Here is a 15,743-nt window from a genome sequence, read left to right as displayed (position 1 = left end):
TGCCTTCCTGCCCTGCCTGTGCCCCGTCTTCACTGGGATGCTGCCTTTGGACCATCGTCAACACAACACCTCACCTCTTCCTTGAACTTAACATCACTTCTGAAGGCTCAGAATAACGTCCTTGAAGGATGGCAAGACTGTGCCTGTGCCAAGGCTTTCTGGAGATGCATCACTCTCTCCACTAACAAGTAAACATGATGTTCGCCAGTAGATTCCCTATAAATCAATTTAATATCAGTAGGGACTTCGGTATAAGGTGGGATTTTCAGCATTCATCTGTCTCTCCGTTTAGTACCGGGCATGTGAACTTCAGTTTCATTTTTCAGTTTTATTTTAGATGACAATACTCTCTGCAATTTTATGATATTCTTTCTTTATGACACATGAAGAAGACCAGAAGATGTGGATTTGGTTCTGGTGTTCATTCTGAGTTGGCTTTCATCTTAGATGTATCTGTAATGGCCGGATGGTTTTTCTGGATGACTCACTTCAGATCTGAAGAAGTGAATTATGATCTCTCCCAGCCCTTACTGAGAGGGAGAGTGGTGAATCTTTAATGATGACACTCTTTTCCTCAAGGCTTCCTCAAGGTATTTGAATTAAATAAGTCACAAGAAAATTTAAACAAATCTAATTTTTTAAACAGAATAAAGTATAAATTAATTCCTCCAAGTTGATTTTAATGGTACGGTTTATCTGCTGATAACTTACAGTAGGAATAATGCATAGAAGGAGAAAAAGGCTTAAAAAAAAAGTTTTACGTGATACCAAAGACGTTGTGTTAGCTGAGTGATTGCTCTGGTGCCTGACCCTGCAGCCAAGCCATCCGTGTCCTTTAGCTCCCAGGTCCCAGATGGGGAGTTTGAGATTTTTGGGTAATCAATAGTGCTGACCTGAGGGCTGTGGGGACCCTGGCTGCCATGGACCTGGGAGGGAGCCCGACTCCCCTCAGAGGTCTCTTAGATGGTGGGCTAAGGATCAACAAAAGAGATAATTTTTTGGTGGAGTGGAGAAGTTTTCCCCTTTTCATATGGTGTATGTGTTCTGCGATGCTGTTTTATTGTGTTTTGAGGGAAGTGCTGGAGGTTCCTGGAGCCTCCAGAGGACTTCATTTTTGAGGTGATGCTGGTGGCTCAGAGAGGGTGGCAGACCTGGTCAGCAGGGCTTGGAGCAGAGCAGAGGAGATCAGAAGTGCTGACACGCATTTGACATTTGTCAGCATATGAATAGTAAATGAACGAAATAGGCAACTTTCATGACAAAAACTGGAGATGAGGCCAGGGCCAGTGGTCTAAAGTCATTCCAGCTCTGCCCTGTGTCACTCTGGGTGTCATCAAACAACCCCCCCCCCCCCCAGCATGGCAGCCTGTATGTGTCTAGCAAAGACCTGAAACACTGGCAAAATAGCATTATCCATGGACTGTTTTCATGTGTGTCTCAAGTTTTGTACAAAACCTCAGCTGGCCACAAACTGGGCTGTCCTGTGGATGCCAAATACTTGCAGTACACTATTTTTCACCAGCACCCTCACCTTTGCAATCTATCTGTGTTTTAGCAAGTTGATTTACAAGTACATCTTTTCTGAATCATTATCTGAGCCGTCTGCCAGTTGGCCCGAGGCAGACATCCAGGCACTCGAGACTGGGAGAATCGGTTCCAGCTGCACTCCATAATTAGGAAAACCCTGGTCTGTAGCCGGATGTCCAGATGCCTTGCCAAGGAGCATATCATTTGGTTCAACAAACAGTATTTGTGGGGGAAAAAAATAGAAAGAGTGAAGATGTAATAGGACAAAGTTCATATGCCAGCAACTGCTCCTCTATTCCTCATCGCATCTCCTGTTTGTAAGCTGGAGAGGTGGGTCACGGAGGGAAGGGAAAGTCTGGGGAGGTTAAACAAATCCTCAGGATTTCAACTCAGAAATAAGTTTCTCATACTCCCCACAGAGATGGAAAGCACTTGAAATGCCATTTCTTTCATGCTTTCGCACCAGGGGAAAACTGAACTTTGCATGTTGTTGTTTAACAAAAGTTACAGTGCAATGTGTTTTGTCAGCAATGAGAATTTGTATGAAAACTCTGTATGTGACACATCTCAGCTAAACCCTTGTGCTCCCTGAAGCGTCTTCATTTCAAACACAGATTCGAGCTCTTTTTAAAGGTTTGGGGTTTTTTTTGCTTGTTCTGTTGTCATGAATTAACAAATGTGAAGCTTCCAAGAATAGATTTAATAATATCATGAAAAATACCACAGCTTTTGCCACCAATGCCATTTAATCTATCTCAGCAACTAGTTTAAATGACTTGCCAAAAGTTTGAGTGTTTTCCAAAAATAGGGCTCCCATAGTAAAATGAGAATGTCATTGCACAGGATATGGTACAAAATGCAACGCAAAACTCCACTCTGGATGATGTAGCAAAGAAAATAAAAATTTCCTCCTCTTCTTCTTCCCACCTCACTTCTTCCTCTCTCTCCTGCTCCAGAAAGACCTACTTTTTGAACAAGCAAGAATTAACTTATCTATTCCAAGGGGTCTACGTGGAATTGGAAGGTCCTACCTACAGGTTATTGCTAATTACAGGAGGTTACTTTGATAAGAATAACTTACATATTATATGTACTCTACTGCGTGGACTTTGACAACTTGTTCTTGTTTGACCCTGTAGTACTCAGTCTTTCTCTTGTGCTGAAAATGCATTTGAATGAAATTCATGAACGGCCATCTGGCAAAACATGCCTGTCTGGGTCTGATTTATCTCCAGCCAGCCTTCTGGATTTCCTTGTGCACTGGTTGACATTCAAAAGTTGATGTTCTCCTGTTGTAGCTTTGCAGCTTGATCCGAGACAACTGTGGTTTTCTTACTGTAAAGTGTTTGAGGAAAACATTCGTAACTTAGGTGAAGCTGCTGCTTTAATTACACACGGTCTTTTTATCAAACTTTTGGATTTTTTGAGGTTTTGCCTTAATTCAATCCAACAATTTCTTCTTTATCCTAATCTGCAAGTTATTCCCTACTTAGTTGTTTTGAAAAGTAAATAAGACAGCATATGTAGCAGCTCTTCATCGTGAAGGTATTCACATGTAACTCACCAGAGTACTGATACACGGAAAATAACCTTTCCATAAGGCTCACCCAGCAGTTACCCCTATCCCACTGCTTGTGGGTGCAGGTGGATTTTGTCCTTCACTGGAAGTGCAGCACCTCCTTCTCACTGCGTACCACAGGAGGGTGAGGAGCAGGCTCCAAGGGCATCTCGCCCGTGTTTTCTGCTAGCAGTTACCGTGATCCAGTGCCAGATCAGGTTCATTGCATTTTCACTGATTGCAACTGTGCATTATTTCTTTGCCAAAAAATGTGCAGTGGGCCCTCTGCTCTGGCTATTTTCTGGATTCTCTTTTTTTCCCATACTGTGGCTAATGAGTCCAGCTGTTTTCTCTGTTGCTCAGGACCTTCTTTTGCTCAATGACAAAAGCAAACCTCTTTTTTTCATGCCAGCTATGAATATACACAGTGGCATTGGCATCTTGGAGCTGTGCAAGTAAAGTATTAAAGTATACCTTAGTATACTTTCTTAAAGCAGAAGGTTCATCAAACAACCTGTTAGTGTTTTGTGATTGCTGTTCCGTGGTGGGACTCAAGGAGGTCTCTCGATGGGGGATAGACCTGATACCTTCCCTCTTTTTCCTTTCTACTCCTTACCTGCACCCAAGGAGATGAAGCCATGAAGCCTGCTATGGTGGGTATGCTTTAATGAACACTTCTTAAAGTGGAGCTGATTTATATTCCTTTGTTAATATAATGTTACATGTAAACTGAAATTCTACTGCGTAAAAAATTATCAACTTCTGTGGCAAGCTGTCTGTGTGAAAGAAGGAAAAAAAAAAGTCTTAGCAGTGGTGTGACTTGTTGCTATAAAGCAACAGCCAGTAATGTCAAGAGATTTCAGTCCAAATAGAGAATTTTTGAAAATTAATTTTAGATGCTTATTACAAAATAGAAAGTAACGTAATTTCTGGCAAAACTGTTGACAGCAGACGTAATGCATCATTGCAATAGCCCAGGCTCCGTGTTATATGGCAATTAGCTCCGTGTAAAAAGCTGCAGACAGGCTAGTGCTCACAGAAAACAAGAGATGAGGAAATCAGAGACTGATGTACTGATGTAATAGTTATCACTGAACTAGCAAAGTTATGATGTAATATAATTTGTGAATATGATTTAAAATTACTGTTCTTTAAATGTGAAGGTGATTTAGTTCAAATGAAATCAAACTGATAGCATCCAGCCCATTAATGTGCTCATTTGTGCTCCCAGTTCTGCAGACTACACAAAAGTGACGTTTGTTGAAATCCGCATTTCCCATCTTCCCCGATTCCTCCGCACTCATGCCTGAAGCCCCGGAAATCAAAAGCAGAGATATTCAAGCTTTGGATCAGCCCTGAACACATTCTGAGACTGTCGACAAAGACATCTTTGCAACAGGATCCCAGGGGTGTTTCAAGTGCCTCTCCTGGGAAGCGGGAGAAATAGGATCCCTCGGATCACCAGATCCCAGGGCAATCAGATCATTTACAGTAGCTCTTTCTCTCCTGCTTGCACTCCATTTAAAACCACATTTTCTAACTCATCTCCTCCAGGACACTGAAAATAATGTTACTTTCTCTGTGTTTTTTCCCCAGGAGTGACACAAAAGCGATGGGGCACTGACGGCCGGAGAACATGCACAGGCCTTCAGCGGGAGAGTGCTGCGGAGGGAAAATCAAGCTCTACCAAGGTAAAATAAATAAATTATGTTTAGATAGCAGTCAGCAGAATGCATTCAGGTTTAAAAAACAATTGCTGATTGCTGAGCTGTGTATTTGGACTTGGTTTTCTTTAGCTAGGCTTAGCTTAGGCAGCAGAAAAGCCAAACAAAATGACGGCTAAATGTTGTGATTCAATGTGCTCTTGGTGAGGAGGAAAAAAATTGCATGTTTTGTGGGGGGAAAAAGGTTGTTAAAAACACCTCAGGAGACTAAATCAAGTGGTATCCCAAATACCATTACACTCTGTCTCAGACGTTCTCAAGATAAAGCCTGAAGTTTTCAGTTCACCACAATTACTTTGCGTAAGTGCGTATTTTTTTTTCCACAAGATGCAGTGAAGCTTGAAAGCTGCCAACGAGCATAGGATCAGCTGGTCAGACCTTAAAGATCTATTTCTTTGCCAAAGGTTGGGAGGAGGGAATAATACATATACTCAAGCAGAAAAAGGAAAAGCAAATTATTTAAAATATTACTGCATGAGTTTGAAGGTAATCAGGAGCATTTTTGACATGCCTTTGGCCTCTTGCAGGATGTCTCCATCCGTGCAGCCCTTAAAAAAAGAAATAAACATTAAATTAACTACTGGAGCATGAGAAATGCATCCAAATAAAGTATTTCAAGCAACATTCTTCTTTGGTGCCCTGTAGAAATCTCAGGGAAGTCGAGAGTTTTGGAAGGCATGCAAAGGTCTTAAACCTGTAGGTAGAAGTAAATGCAGTGCAGAAAATATGAGGCAAATGTTGTTACAAACCATGAAAGAAACAAAGAAGGAAGAAAATGCTTTCCCTGGGGCTCTGAAATTATTGAATTGTCAAAACCACAGGCAGCTGGTTTAAAGAGTTGATAAAATTTACCTGGCATTTCACCTTGTTAATAAACTCTTGATCTAACTCTCCCTATTTGGGGTCCCAAATCAGCCTTCCCGAGAGTTACAAGCCCGTTTTCTGTGTTGTTTCCATGCATGGGGGACAGGAGCGCAGGAACGGTTTTCCCCAGGGGCTTCGGCGCAGGGTCCCGTCTCTGGCACCCAGAGAAGGATGACCGTGGCACCTGGGAGGTCACAACTCTGTCACTCACGCAGTCTTCCTTGAGGAAGAAGAATATTATGTCTTGTGAAATATTTGTCAAGTACTGGCATTGATTATCAGATGATAGGCGCCCAGGTACGACTGAGATGAATTCATAACAAGCAGGAGCAGTACAGCTAGCAAATGGCACCTAAACCCCAAATGAACTTGACTGAGCTTTCATTATGGAGCTTATCCTCAGAATTTGCATGCCAATTCAGTGGGGTTGTTTCTATTAGGATTGGGAGATCTAGGAACACAAGGCAGGAGCAATCTAATCAGCCAATTTACAGCAGCAATGAGATTAGGCCAGCTGCTTTATTGCATGTGACTTATGTGACCAGCCGTGTGGATAATAATAGCAGGAGATTTTAAACTCGGGGTTACTCTTTGTCGGATAGCTTTAATGTAAAAGCACCTCCTTTATCACATTGAGTGGAGTAATGTACGGTCTATCAAGATAGATGTTTACTGTCATGGCTGGGAAAATGAATCTGGGCCACTGTCAGTCAATCTTGGACATGTGTGGTTTTACATGATTGATAGGTGCCACCAAGTCATAATAAGCAAGAGGGAACTAATGAATTAAAATAGTACCTGGATCCCTTATAGGAAATTACATCCCTTTTGTGGGAAAGATCAGGGAGAAGTTTTTCCATACTTGTAACTGGTGAGGTTGTAGACCAGTCATGACCCTGATGCCCACATGTCCTCTGCAGCGTGTGTTGGCACACGTGGACCTTCAGGCTAATGATCCATAATATATTTAAATGCATTTTAAATTCCAGCAGACCATCATGAAAGAGCAGGTTAGAGTCTGAAACTGGCAATTGCCTTTGACATGTCAATTTTTAAAGAAACATAGCAGCCCCAAATCCCAACTGCGACAACGGACTAAATACTGAAAATAATAGTAGAGAATATACATTTTTAATTTTAATATTTTTTTGCACCAGAGTGATAAGGTTTTCATTGAGGTCTCCCTCAATTCAGAGCTGATTTCAAGAGCGTGTGTTTTTAAATGACAAAAAAGTTAGGATTAATAGAAAGTTAACAAGAAATCTAAAACAAAACTGTCTAGTGTGATAGGTGGTAGATGAGAAACAGTTACGTATATTATGATAGCATATGTTCATAATTTGAATCTTTTCATTTGCAGGAATCTCTATCATCACAAAATACAAAATTGATTTCACCGATAGTTATTTCGCAGATGATTGATGAGAATAAATCAAAAGAAAATTGGCCCGCTTTGATGCAGTCCATCATCCCCCAGCCCAACGTTTATCACATGAAGCAATCTTTGGCTAACCATGGTTCAGTCAACATTAAAAGAGCATTTACGGTACTTCCCAGCAGATTAGAAATTCAGGCATCTTTAGATGACACCACGTCTCTATCGGACTCTCCCATCACAGAGGGAAAACAGTGTCAAAACCAGCAGAAAGGGTTTGCCTCCATAACTATTACAGCCAGGCGTGTTGCTGCAGGTTCCAGCGACCCAGCACGTGGAGCTGGGGCTGTGCAAGAGCCCAACGCCATGTCCCCCACCTCGACCAAAGTCCCTGCAGCCCTCCGTCGCTGGCCTCTGCCGGGCCACGCAAACCAAAATGTCTCTCCATTAAAGATTTCTGAATCTTGCTCACAATTAAGTGAAGAGCCACGAAAGCGGATTTTTGACCCTGGAAACAAAGAGAACAGCGTGGGTCTTCAAAGCAGTGATGGGAGAGAGAGGGTACCACCTTCATTCATCTCATGTGTCCACCTTCAGGTTTCTCAGCAGTGTCCAAATACCATCTATTATTTAGACAAGTCGCTCAATGTGTGCATTGACCAACCTCGAATTAAATGCCAAAAAATTCATAGAGCAGCGTTGTCCTTCAATATAAATTGCAGTTCGTCTAGATTAACAGCAGATGGAGTAGATGGCATAGCTAATGGAGAGCCAATAGAGGAGATATTTAAGACAAAGCTCCTAGGAGAAAACAAGACTCCACTCAGATCAAACTGGAGTGCAGACTTAACAGAAAATAATGTAATTAATAGAGAGACAACAAATGAAGGCTATTTGGGTAGTAAATACCCTTTGCAAAGTGTCTTTGTCTCTGAACTTCCAGCATTTGTGGATATACCCAGAGGACCTAATAATGTAGTAACAACAAAGAAAGATGATGATAAGCAATCTGGCAGCTATCACACCACATTTTCTCTCCAGCTTCCTAATTCAAGTGATGAGGCAGGTAAGTTATTTCCATAAACCTCAGTCTGGTGGAGCAGAGGTTCAGGCTGGAACAGACCCACCACAGTGATTTTATGTGAGCAGATAATAGTAATCTTTGCTTCTGCAAAGGCACGGTGAGTCAGAGCACAACCCAGAGGTTTTCAGTTCCAGGACTATCATGAATATATTTGCCATGCTAGTAATGCATGCTGCTCATCAGGTGATAGAGAAATCTCTGCCTGTGTTTTCTGCATTAAACCTCTATTTTTAACCATTTATAACTGTCATTTTTTTTTTTTTTTCCCAGCAACATGCAAGCGCTTAGCCCCTGAAAATAATTAGGTCTTCCTTTGTATAAGGGCTGAATTTCAAGATGTGAGATTAAGAAGGAGACGGCTGCACTAAGCTTGGTTTTGTGCTCCTTGTGATTAAAAATGATCGTTTTCAGCTTTTATTTAGAAGGCTATAGTAATAAGCCCAGGCCTTTATAACTAATGGCTCCAGGTAAATGGTTTGCAAATCTTTAACACATTTGTTTCAAACATCTCCAAGCATCTTGCAAACATAAAATTTTCTTCGCAACATTGCTCTCGGGGAAGGGAAAGGTACCGAGGGGATTGCTTCCTGCCCAGAGTGGCATAGCCTCTGCTGCGCTGGGCTGCAGCAGCTATTTTACAGTGCGCTTGAATAACCACAGCTGAGTTTATTGACTCTCCAGGAAGGGAGTGTGGATGGGAAGAATGTCAATAAGTGAGTCTGGTTTTTACCAAAAACACTAGGGTTAAAACTTACCCCCCATGTATCCTGCGACCTTGGGCTACATTTAATTGCAATTACCTTGTTCTTATACAGCCTTTTTGATCTAAGGGTCAGTATATGAACATAAGCTACTTCCTAAGATTCATTTGGACCTTCATCTTTCCAGTGTGCAAATGGAAAAAAAGAGAAAGATGAGAAGTTGCGTCCATGGGCTGGGCAAGGTACAAAACCTGGGCTGCACCATCCCTTTGCACCGTGCTGTGACTGCTGCACCCACTCGAAATCAGTGGGACTGCTCTTGCAGTTATCAAGGTGCAAAGAGTGAGAAGGCACTGCTTTATTCAGAGGCCTCCTGCTTTAACCTTAAAGAAAATTATCAACAGAGCCAGGATTTTCCACAGAGAAGCCGGCAGTGTCAGTAATTCCAGAGTTGGTCCCTTAAATGAAAACTGCGTGGGTCTGCAGGGTGAAGCACCCCTCAGGCTGGCTGCTGAAGAAAGCCTGAGATAAAACATTTTCTTTACGTTTATAAGTGTAATCCAGGTTGACTGTTGTTGAAGGGGAGATGGCACCATGGGGAGCAGGAAAGGGAAGATGCCAACCAGTGCTAAAGCAAGGAAAAAATGTAAAGGGGCGAGCGTTGGTGAGGACCTTCCGCTGACCGACACCAGCAAATTAAGCGTTTCAGCTTTGGACTTCATTTCATGCCATCCTAATTTCAAATAACAATGTCCTCCTCAAGTTTCCATAGGAAGTACTATGCATTCAAGGCTTTGTTCAATGCCATTTAAGGTTTCTCTGTGATATACCACAGAAACAAGGATTAGAATAATATTGAGACTTCCTTGGGCTTGGTAATACAGTGGTGGTCATGAAAGAATCACTTTTACTAGAAGTAATTAGAAAGTGAAATAGGACACTGCTCATGGTTCCACAGGTTTACTAAAAAGAGGAAATAAGTGAGGTAGCCAGCTGAGAAATACTGGGTTTTGAAAAATTATTTCCACCATTTGTGTACACAAGAATACAGGTGTAAATAAACATGGGAAGTGTTACCATTTTAACTGCTTCCACCTTTTGTGTAAGCAATAATGTAGAATGTAAAGATATATATTTCTCTTGATCAGACCCTTTGTAATATATAAGAAGGTGTTTATCAGCTTACTACAACTTTCCTGTGTGAAATTTGTACAACCAGCCAGAACAATGCTTCAAAACAACAGCCTTTCCCACCAGGATCCCCAAAGTAATGAGCTCTTGCATAGCCGTCAGCCATTAAATGTGACAAATCATAAGAAACCTAGTTAAATGCATGAGACATACGCACTGCTCATTAAAATGAATGGCAATTGGTATGATTTTAACCTGGGAGAAAATGAAAAAGTGAGTTCCCTTTAGTTCTGAAAATGTTGAAGCGAGGGAGAGAAGTGATCTCTTAGGTCCAATACTCCGTTCTGGTGCAAATCTGGTACAGTCCTACAGCCTGTTATATGTTTTTTTCCCTGGACTAGTTTTAAATATCTAAAGAAAGCTATAATGGGACACGGTTGCCTTCCTGCTTTTTGCTGTGGCACTTCTGTGTGTACAGCTCAAGATTATAAGACCTGTATTGCAAGATGCTGCTGTACGAGCCCAGCAAAATAACTACCCCATCAGCAAAGTCCTTTATACCATTACAGATTCCCAGTTCTTTCAGATATTTTTTCCTCCAATGTTTACTAGCTCAAATCCATTCACGTTAAGCTTTGGTCTGCTATATGTTTATGCGATGAAAAGTTTGTGAAATGAAATGTTTAAAAAGAAGGAAGAACTCTCAAAAAATGGGCAGCGAACAATTTTTGACACTGTGTTAATACTTTAACATAGTTATCTTATGGATGAAGGAACTGTGGAGAGCACTTTGTCCGTCACATTTCTGGTGACCCAGAAAGTTCGAGTTTGTATTAGTTTGCAGCTGTAGGCAATACCTTCCTGCCAGCAGAAATACAAGTGGTAATAACATTGCCATGGCAAAAAAAAAAAAGAATTACTTTCAAGGCTAGACTTTTCTGTACGAAACCTGTAGTAAATGTACTTTCCAGGATGTATAGGCTGCCTTATTAGGATCTGAAGTGGAATGAGCACCCAAATACGTCTCTGCTTTACAGGTACTGGGGCCAGCTTTGCTGTTACCTATAGGGCCGGCTGAGTCATGGCCTCTTTGGAGTGTCTTTTTTCTAATTTTTCATGTGGCTTCACCAAAGTAACGATGACTCTGCTTATACTATTACTCATACTATTTCATGTTCAAATCCAAGTATTCAAGACTTGGCTTTACCTGGACCTGGATAACCTAATCTAAGGCCCTGCTTTCAGCAGGAGGTTGGTCCAGATAATCTCCAGAGGTATATATTTCACAAAGTGCCACATATGAAAGGGATATTTTAGGCATATTAATGAAATGTAAATCTTGGGTATGCTCATGGATGGTAATTATACTTAGAAATCCAAATCTCTCAGACTCAGTTAGCGTTCAAAGCCATATTTCACGCTATAGCATCCCACGGATGGAATATGATCTTGTGATTTCACCGCTATGGACTGTATCTTCTACTGACTCCATTGCTTTGAGTACTTTACTTCCATCATCTGGCAAGAAATTGGACTTGAGTGCTGGAAAATCCATGTTACACGTGAGGTCAGACTTGAACCGCGGGAGGACATAGAGTCGTAGGACATAATTGTGTTTATTTTTAATGAGTGGCCAGCATTTAAATCCCTTGGGCAGCTTAAGGAACGTGCACCCGATAACGTGAAACGGCCCACCGAGAGCCACAGGACCCACCTCAGAGATACGACCAAGGGCAAGCCCAGGCCAAGCTCCATGAGGTCCTTGTCACAGGTGATCGATGTGCATCACCCTGCCTTCGGTCATGGCTTTTAACAAGCTGTCAGAACTTGCTAACACTGCTTTTAAGTGAATGCTGCAATTTCCTTTACTGTCTGTAGCTGATGTCTCATAAATACAAGGTAAGTTAAAAACGAAAAGATTAGTCTTGTTTCTGCTGAAGACAGGAGCATTTTTAATCTTAATTTCTCACCTACCTTTCATGAAGAATATATTCCACATGAATATCTAGTTTTCCATCCATCTTTTACAATATATTACCTACTGGGATCTATGCTGAATTATTGAAAAGGGGCAGAGAGAAGAAAATGGGACAACTTTAAATTAATTTTGACCTCTCGATTAAACAGTATCATCACTTTACTATGAAAGATTATAAATGCCAACATTTAAATTTATGTTTAAGCTTAGATAATCGTAAATGTCTTGATGCCTGAGCACCTTCACAAATGTCAGCTACGTTATAAATTGAAATAATTTCTGCGAACACCTCAACTTTTATAACACCTACACTTTTGTTTTTCTTATGCTGTCATGCCCAAAACTGCTGTGCAGAGTTATTAAGGAAGAACAGGTGAGGTGGAGAGAAATGTAAGTCCAGTTTGGATGGTAGGTGCTGTGCTGGCTCCCACAGCCCTACGTTGAGATACGGAAGATGTGGAGGGTGCGCAAGGAGGGTGGGGGGAGACGACAAAAGGGCATCTCATGAATCGCACTCGTATGTAAACTATCCACAAGTAGGGAAATCGGGATTATGAGGTATGCGTGAGTCAGCAATGGAAGGTGAATGTGACGCGATGGTGATGGTTGTGCCTGTGGGCGTGAAGGCGGGCGGCAGTAGGTGCTGGCGCTGGGGGCCAGCCCGGGCACAGGGGGTGTCCGGGGGGGTGCGCTGCCAGCATCCCTTCTCCTGCAGAATTCAGGAATGAAGCACTCAAGAAGGGGAAGAACACATTTAAGTCAGTGAACAAGACAGATCAGAGAGCTGGTAGTGTAGTTGCTTATACTTTTTCCCAAAGAGAATGGCAGGTGACTTGAAAGCATAATTTACTTAATTAAAGCAACCCGAGACAGTGGATGAGGAAAACTGAGATGGGATCTGGGCTTTTGTGGTGTTGAATGGCCCCAGGTGATTGTAGGCTTCTGTTTCCTTCTTAAGCAAGAATTTTATTAACAAGTGCTGAAGCCAGCGGCATGTTTACTAAGGGGGAAATAACTAGACTTTAATTAGTTTCAAGAGCTATTTTAATTTTTTTGTGCATATATATATATGCGTGTGTATATATATATACACACCTTATATTGGAGTAAAATCAGAACAGCTGGTGCTGTGGGATTTCGATATGCTGCTACCTGCAAAGCAAAAGAATGTTTTCGTTTTAAATACACATTGAAAAGCCCCTGGTATCTGAGACATTTGTATATCAAGAAAATATTTGTAGGTCACCTTTAAACTAAGATATACTCATGGTAATCAGGATGGGCTAATGTAGGCAATCTTAAGACTGAAGACTATTAATAGTATTTACTTTCAATTACGAAACAGTATTACTAAATAGTATTTGAAATGTTGTGATGCATTAATGTGGCCTATCTGGTGTTCTCACCTCATCTTCTGTTTATGGGAAAGTCACCACACAACAACCCAGGGTACAAGATTAGTGTGTGTGGGGGGAAATATATATATATATTCAGGAAATATGTATATATATATATATACATGAACAAGATATAATTAGACGAAAGCTGTTCCTTACAATATGGAATTTATTGTATAGAAACTTGAGTAGCTACAGCTGATGCTAATTAACTCTCCAGCCTGAGAATGTGTACAGCAGTAGTGATGGTGAAGACAGGAGAAATGTGAAATATGGCAGAGAAGATTTTACTTTAGCTTGCACCTGCTAAGCATGAGGTGCCAAATCTTCAGCTGATGTCAACCAATAGAAATATCCACCTTCAGAGGAGCGACACTGATTTACATCAGCCGAGAATCTGGCCGGGGACGTTACTGACTTGGCATTATGGACATAGCAGCTGGTGCCGACTTGTTAAGAACAAAGAACCACATGCCAAAAAGCCCATTAAAAGGAGCTCCTTTGATGTTTCACTTCATCTGGTATAAATTTAAAATGGAGGAGGTTGTCAATTTTCCTTAGTCTAGACGTTTTGTGTCATTGGGTCTGTGTCACACTGCAATGTGATCTTCATGTAGTGTATGAGATGCTGAGAAATTGAAGACTCAGTCCTTACAGATGTTGAAAACTCGGTGAGGAACTGGCAGTCCTCAGTTACGAATGACTCTGGAAGATGCTGCCAGCCTTCAAGACAGACCCCAACCTGTGTGATGGGCAAGAGGAGTTGCCTCTCCTTATCTTGGAGCTTTTTTTAGAAGGAAGGGAACGCCTCCTCTTCTCTGAAGGGCCCTCTTACATTATGGAGTACCAAGTTCTTGAGCTTTGCTCCTTGTTTCAAATGCCACTTTCCCCATCATCTGGTGTGACAAAGGAAGGGGTGACGACGCTCATCGGGTGTAAGAGGAGAAGCAAGGGATCAGTGTGGAGGGGTATTCTTTCTTACTCCACTTATTTAGAAAAACTACAGGACTCAGAAGAGCAATGTGGTCGTCTGCCCTGTCGTATGGATGCATAGCTACTGTTGGAGGTCGCAGCCGGCAGATGTGAGCAAGAGGGAGAGATGATGCTCAAGGCTGTGTAAGCTAAAGCTGCCCGTAGGCTAGTTTTCAAGGTCGGCACTGCTGATTCGGTGGCACTGTGATGTCACAGTGACCCTGGCTGTGATTAAAGCACTCATTTTCCTATGGAGCTAACAGTTCTTTAACAATTTCTCTGCGGTTTTAGGCAACAAGTAGCCATGGATAATTGGGAGGATGGTTGGGTTTTTTTGGTTGTTTTGGGGTTTTTTTTGTAGAGGTTTTTGTTTGTTTGTTTGTTTTCACTTGTTTAAGGGCATGACCACAAAATAGTTTGACTGGAGTTGAAGGAGCTCCCCACCTTCAGGAAGCATACCTTTCACAGATTAAAGGCTCAGTTTTATACTATGGGGCATAGCAACGAACCTGTTGGACAGAAAGGCCGTTGTTTCCCTAGAATACAGTAGGATGTGTCCCTGTTAATGGTGTTATGGACAGCATTTCTGTGAGTGAAACTGATAAATTAGAATTATTTTCCCAAAGATGATCATACTGTCTGCTGAAGATCCAAATTAAAGTTTCGCTTTCCTTGTTTTGGCATGTGAGAGTTAAGGGTCTGATTTTTCCAGTGTTTTCCATCTTGTTCAGGGTGGACATTTCTATCTTGAGCTGTCAGAGTTGGTAAAAATGTGAGACAACTTCAGGTCAAAGACTCTGGAGGGGGCAAATTGCTCGTTAGCACTCAGGGCAAGAAATGGAGGATTGAATACTAGAATCGTTAAAATAATGATTAAGAGAAAGAGATGGGCTATGCGGATTCAGTGACTGCATTATGCCACTGGAGTAAAGGGCCTCATTTTCTCCTTATTCACACTTGGTTTAAACTGGGAGCAACTATTCCGCAGTCTGTGAAATGAGTACTTGGCTCAGCCTGGCTGCGGTAAATTATCAGAAAGAGCTGAACAACTAGGTGTCTTTGACATGATGAGAATACCAAGTGGTCGATACATTTCTTACCCTGCAAATCACCATTTAAATGTTCTGAATCATCCTGATTTTTTTTTTTAAAGTCACACTGCATCAGATTACACCTTGAGTCACTACAATAGTGCCTGATAGCTTCCAGCATGACATCCTTGAAATGCAAACATGGATGTCTAACTCTGAGGTTTTGTTACGTGGATGTTTCAGAGAATGTCTCAAAAGTAGAACAGCAAATTTCAAAGCATTTTCAATAACCATTTCCATGGTTCTTAGCAATACGAACAGAGATCCTTGCAGTCTAAGGACCAGTTGCCTGGGAGTGTTGGGTTTGTTAAAGACATGACTTTGGTATAGAATGGCCAAAA

General features: G+C 41.6%; 1 protein-coding gene across 1 annotated transcript in view; it reads left to right on the top strand.

The window, feature by feature from the left end:
- The window catches only part of C7H10orf90 (chromosome 7 C10orf90 homolog), a 67,981-nt gene that overhangs the window by 28,624 nt on the left and 23,614 nt on the right, over nucleotides 1–15,743 (top strand). Inside the window, exons 2-3 of the mRNA XM_075155489.1 lie at nucleotides 4,682–4,776; nucleotides 7,034–8,114. Of these exons, the coding sequence (XP_075011590.1) occupies nucleotides 4,682–4,776; nucleotides 7,034–8,114 (1,176 nt within the window). The remainder of the gene's footprint in view (nucleotides 1–4,681; nucleotides 4,777–7,033; nucleotides 8,115–15,743) is intronic.

The sequence above is a fragment of the Calonectris borealis genome, chromosome 7 (assembly GCF_964195595.1).
Source record: "Calonectris borealis chromosome 7, bCalBor7.hap1.2, whole genome shotgun sequence".
In the NCBI taxonomy this organism is placed as follows: Eukaryota; Metazoa; Chordata; class Aves; order Procellariiformes; family Procellariidae; genus Calonectris; species Calonectris borealis.
Note: the sequence above shows the minus strand (reverse complement) of the source record. Positions and strands in the feature narration are given on the sequence as shown.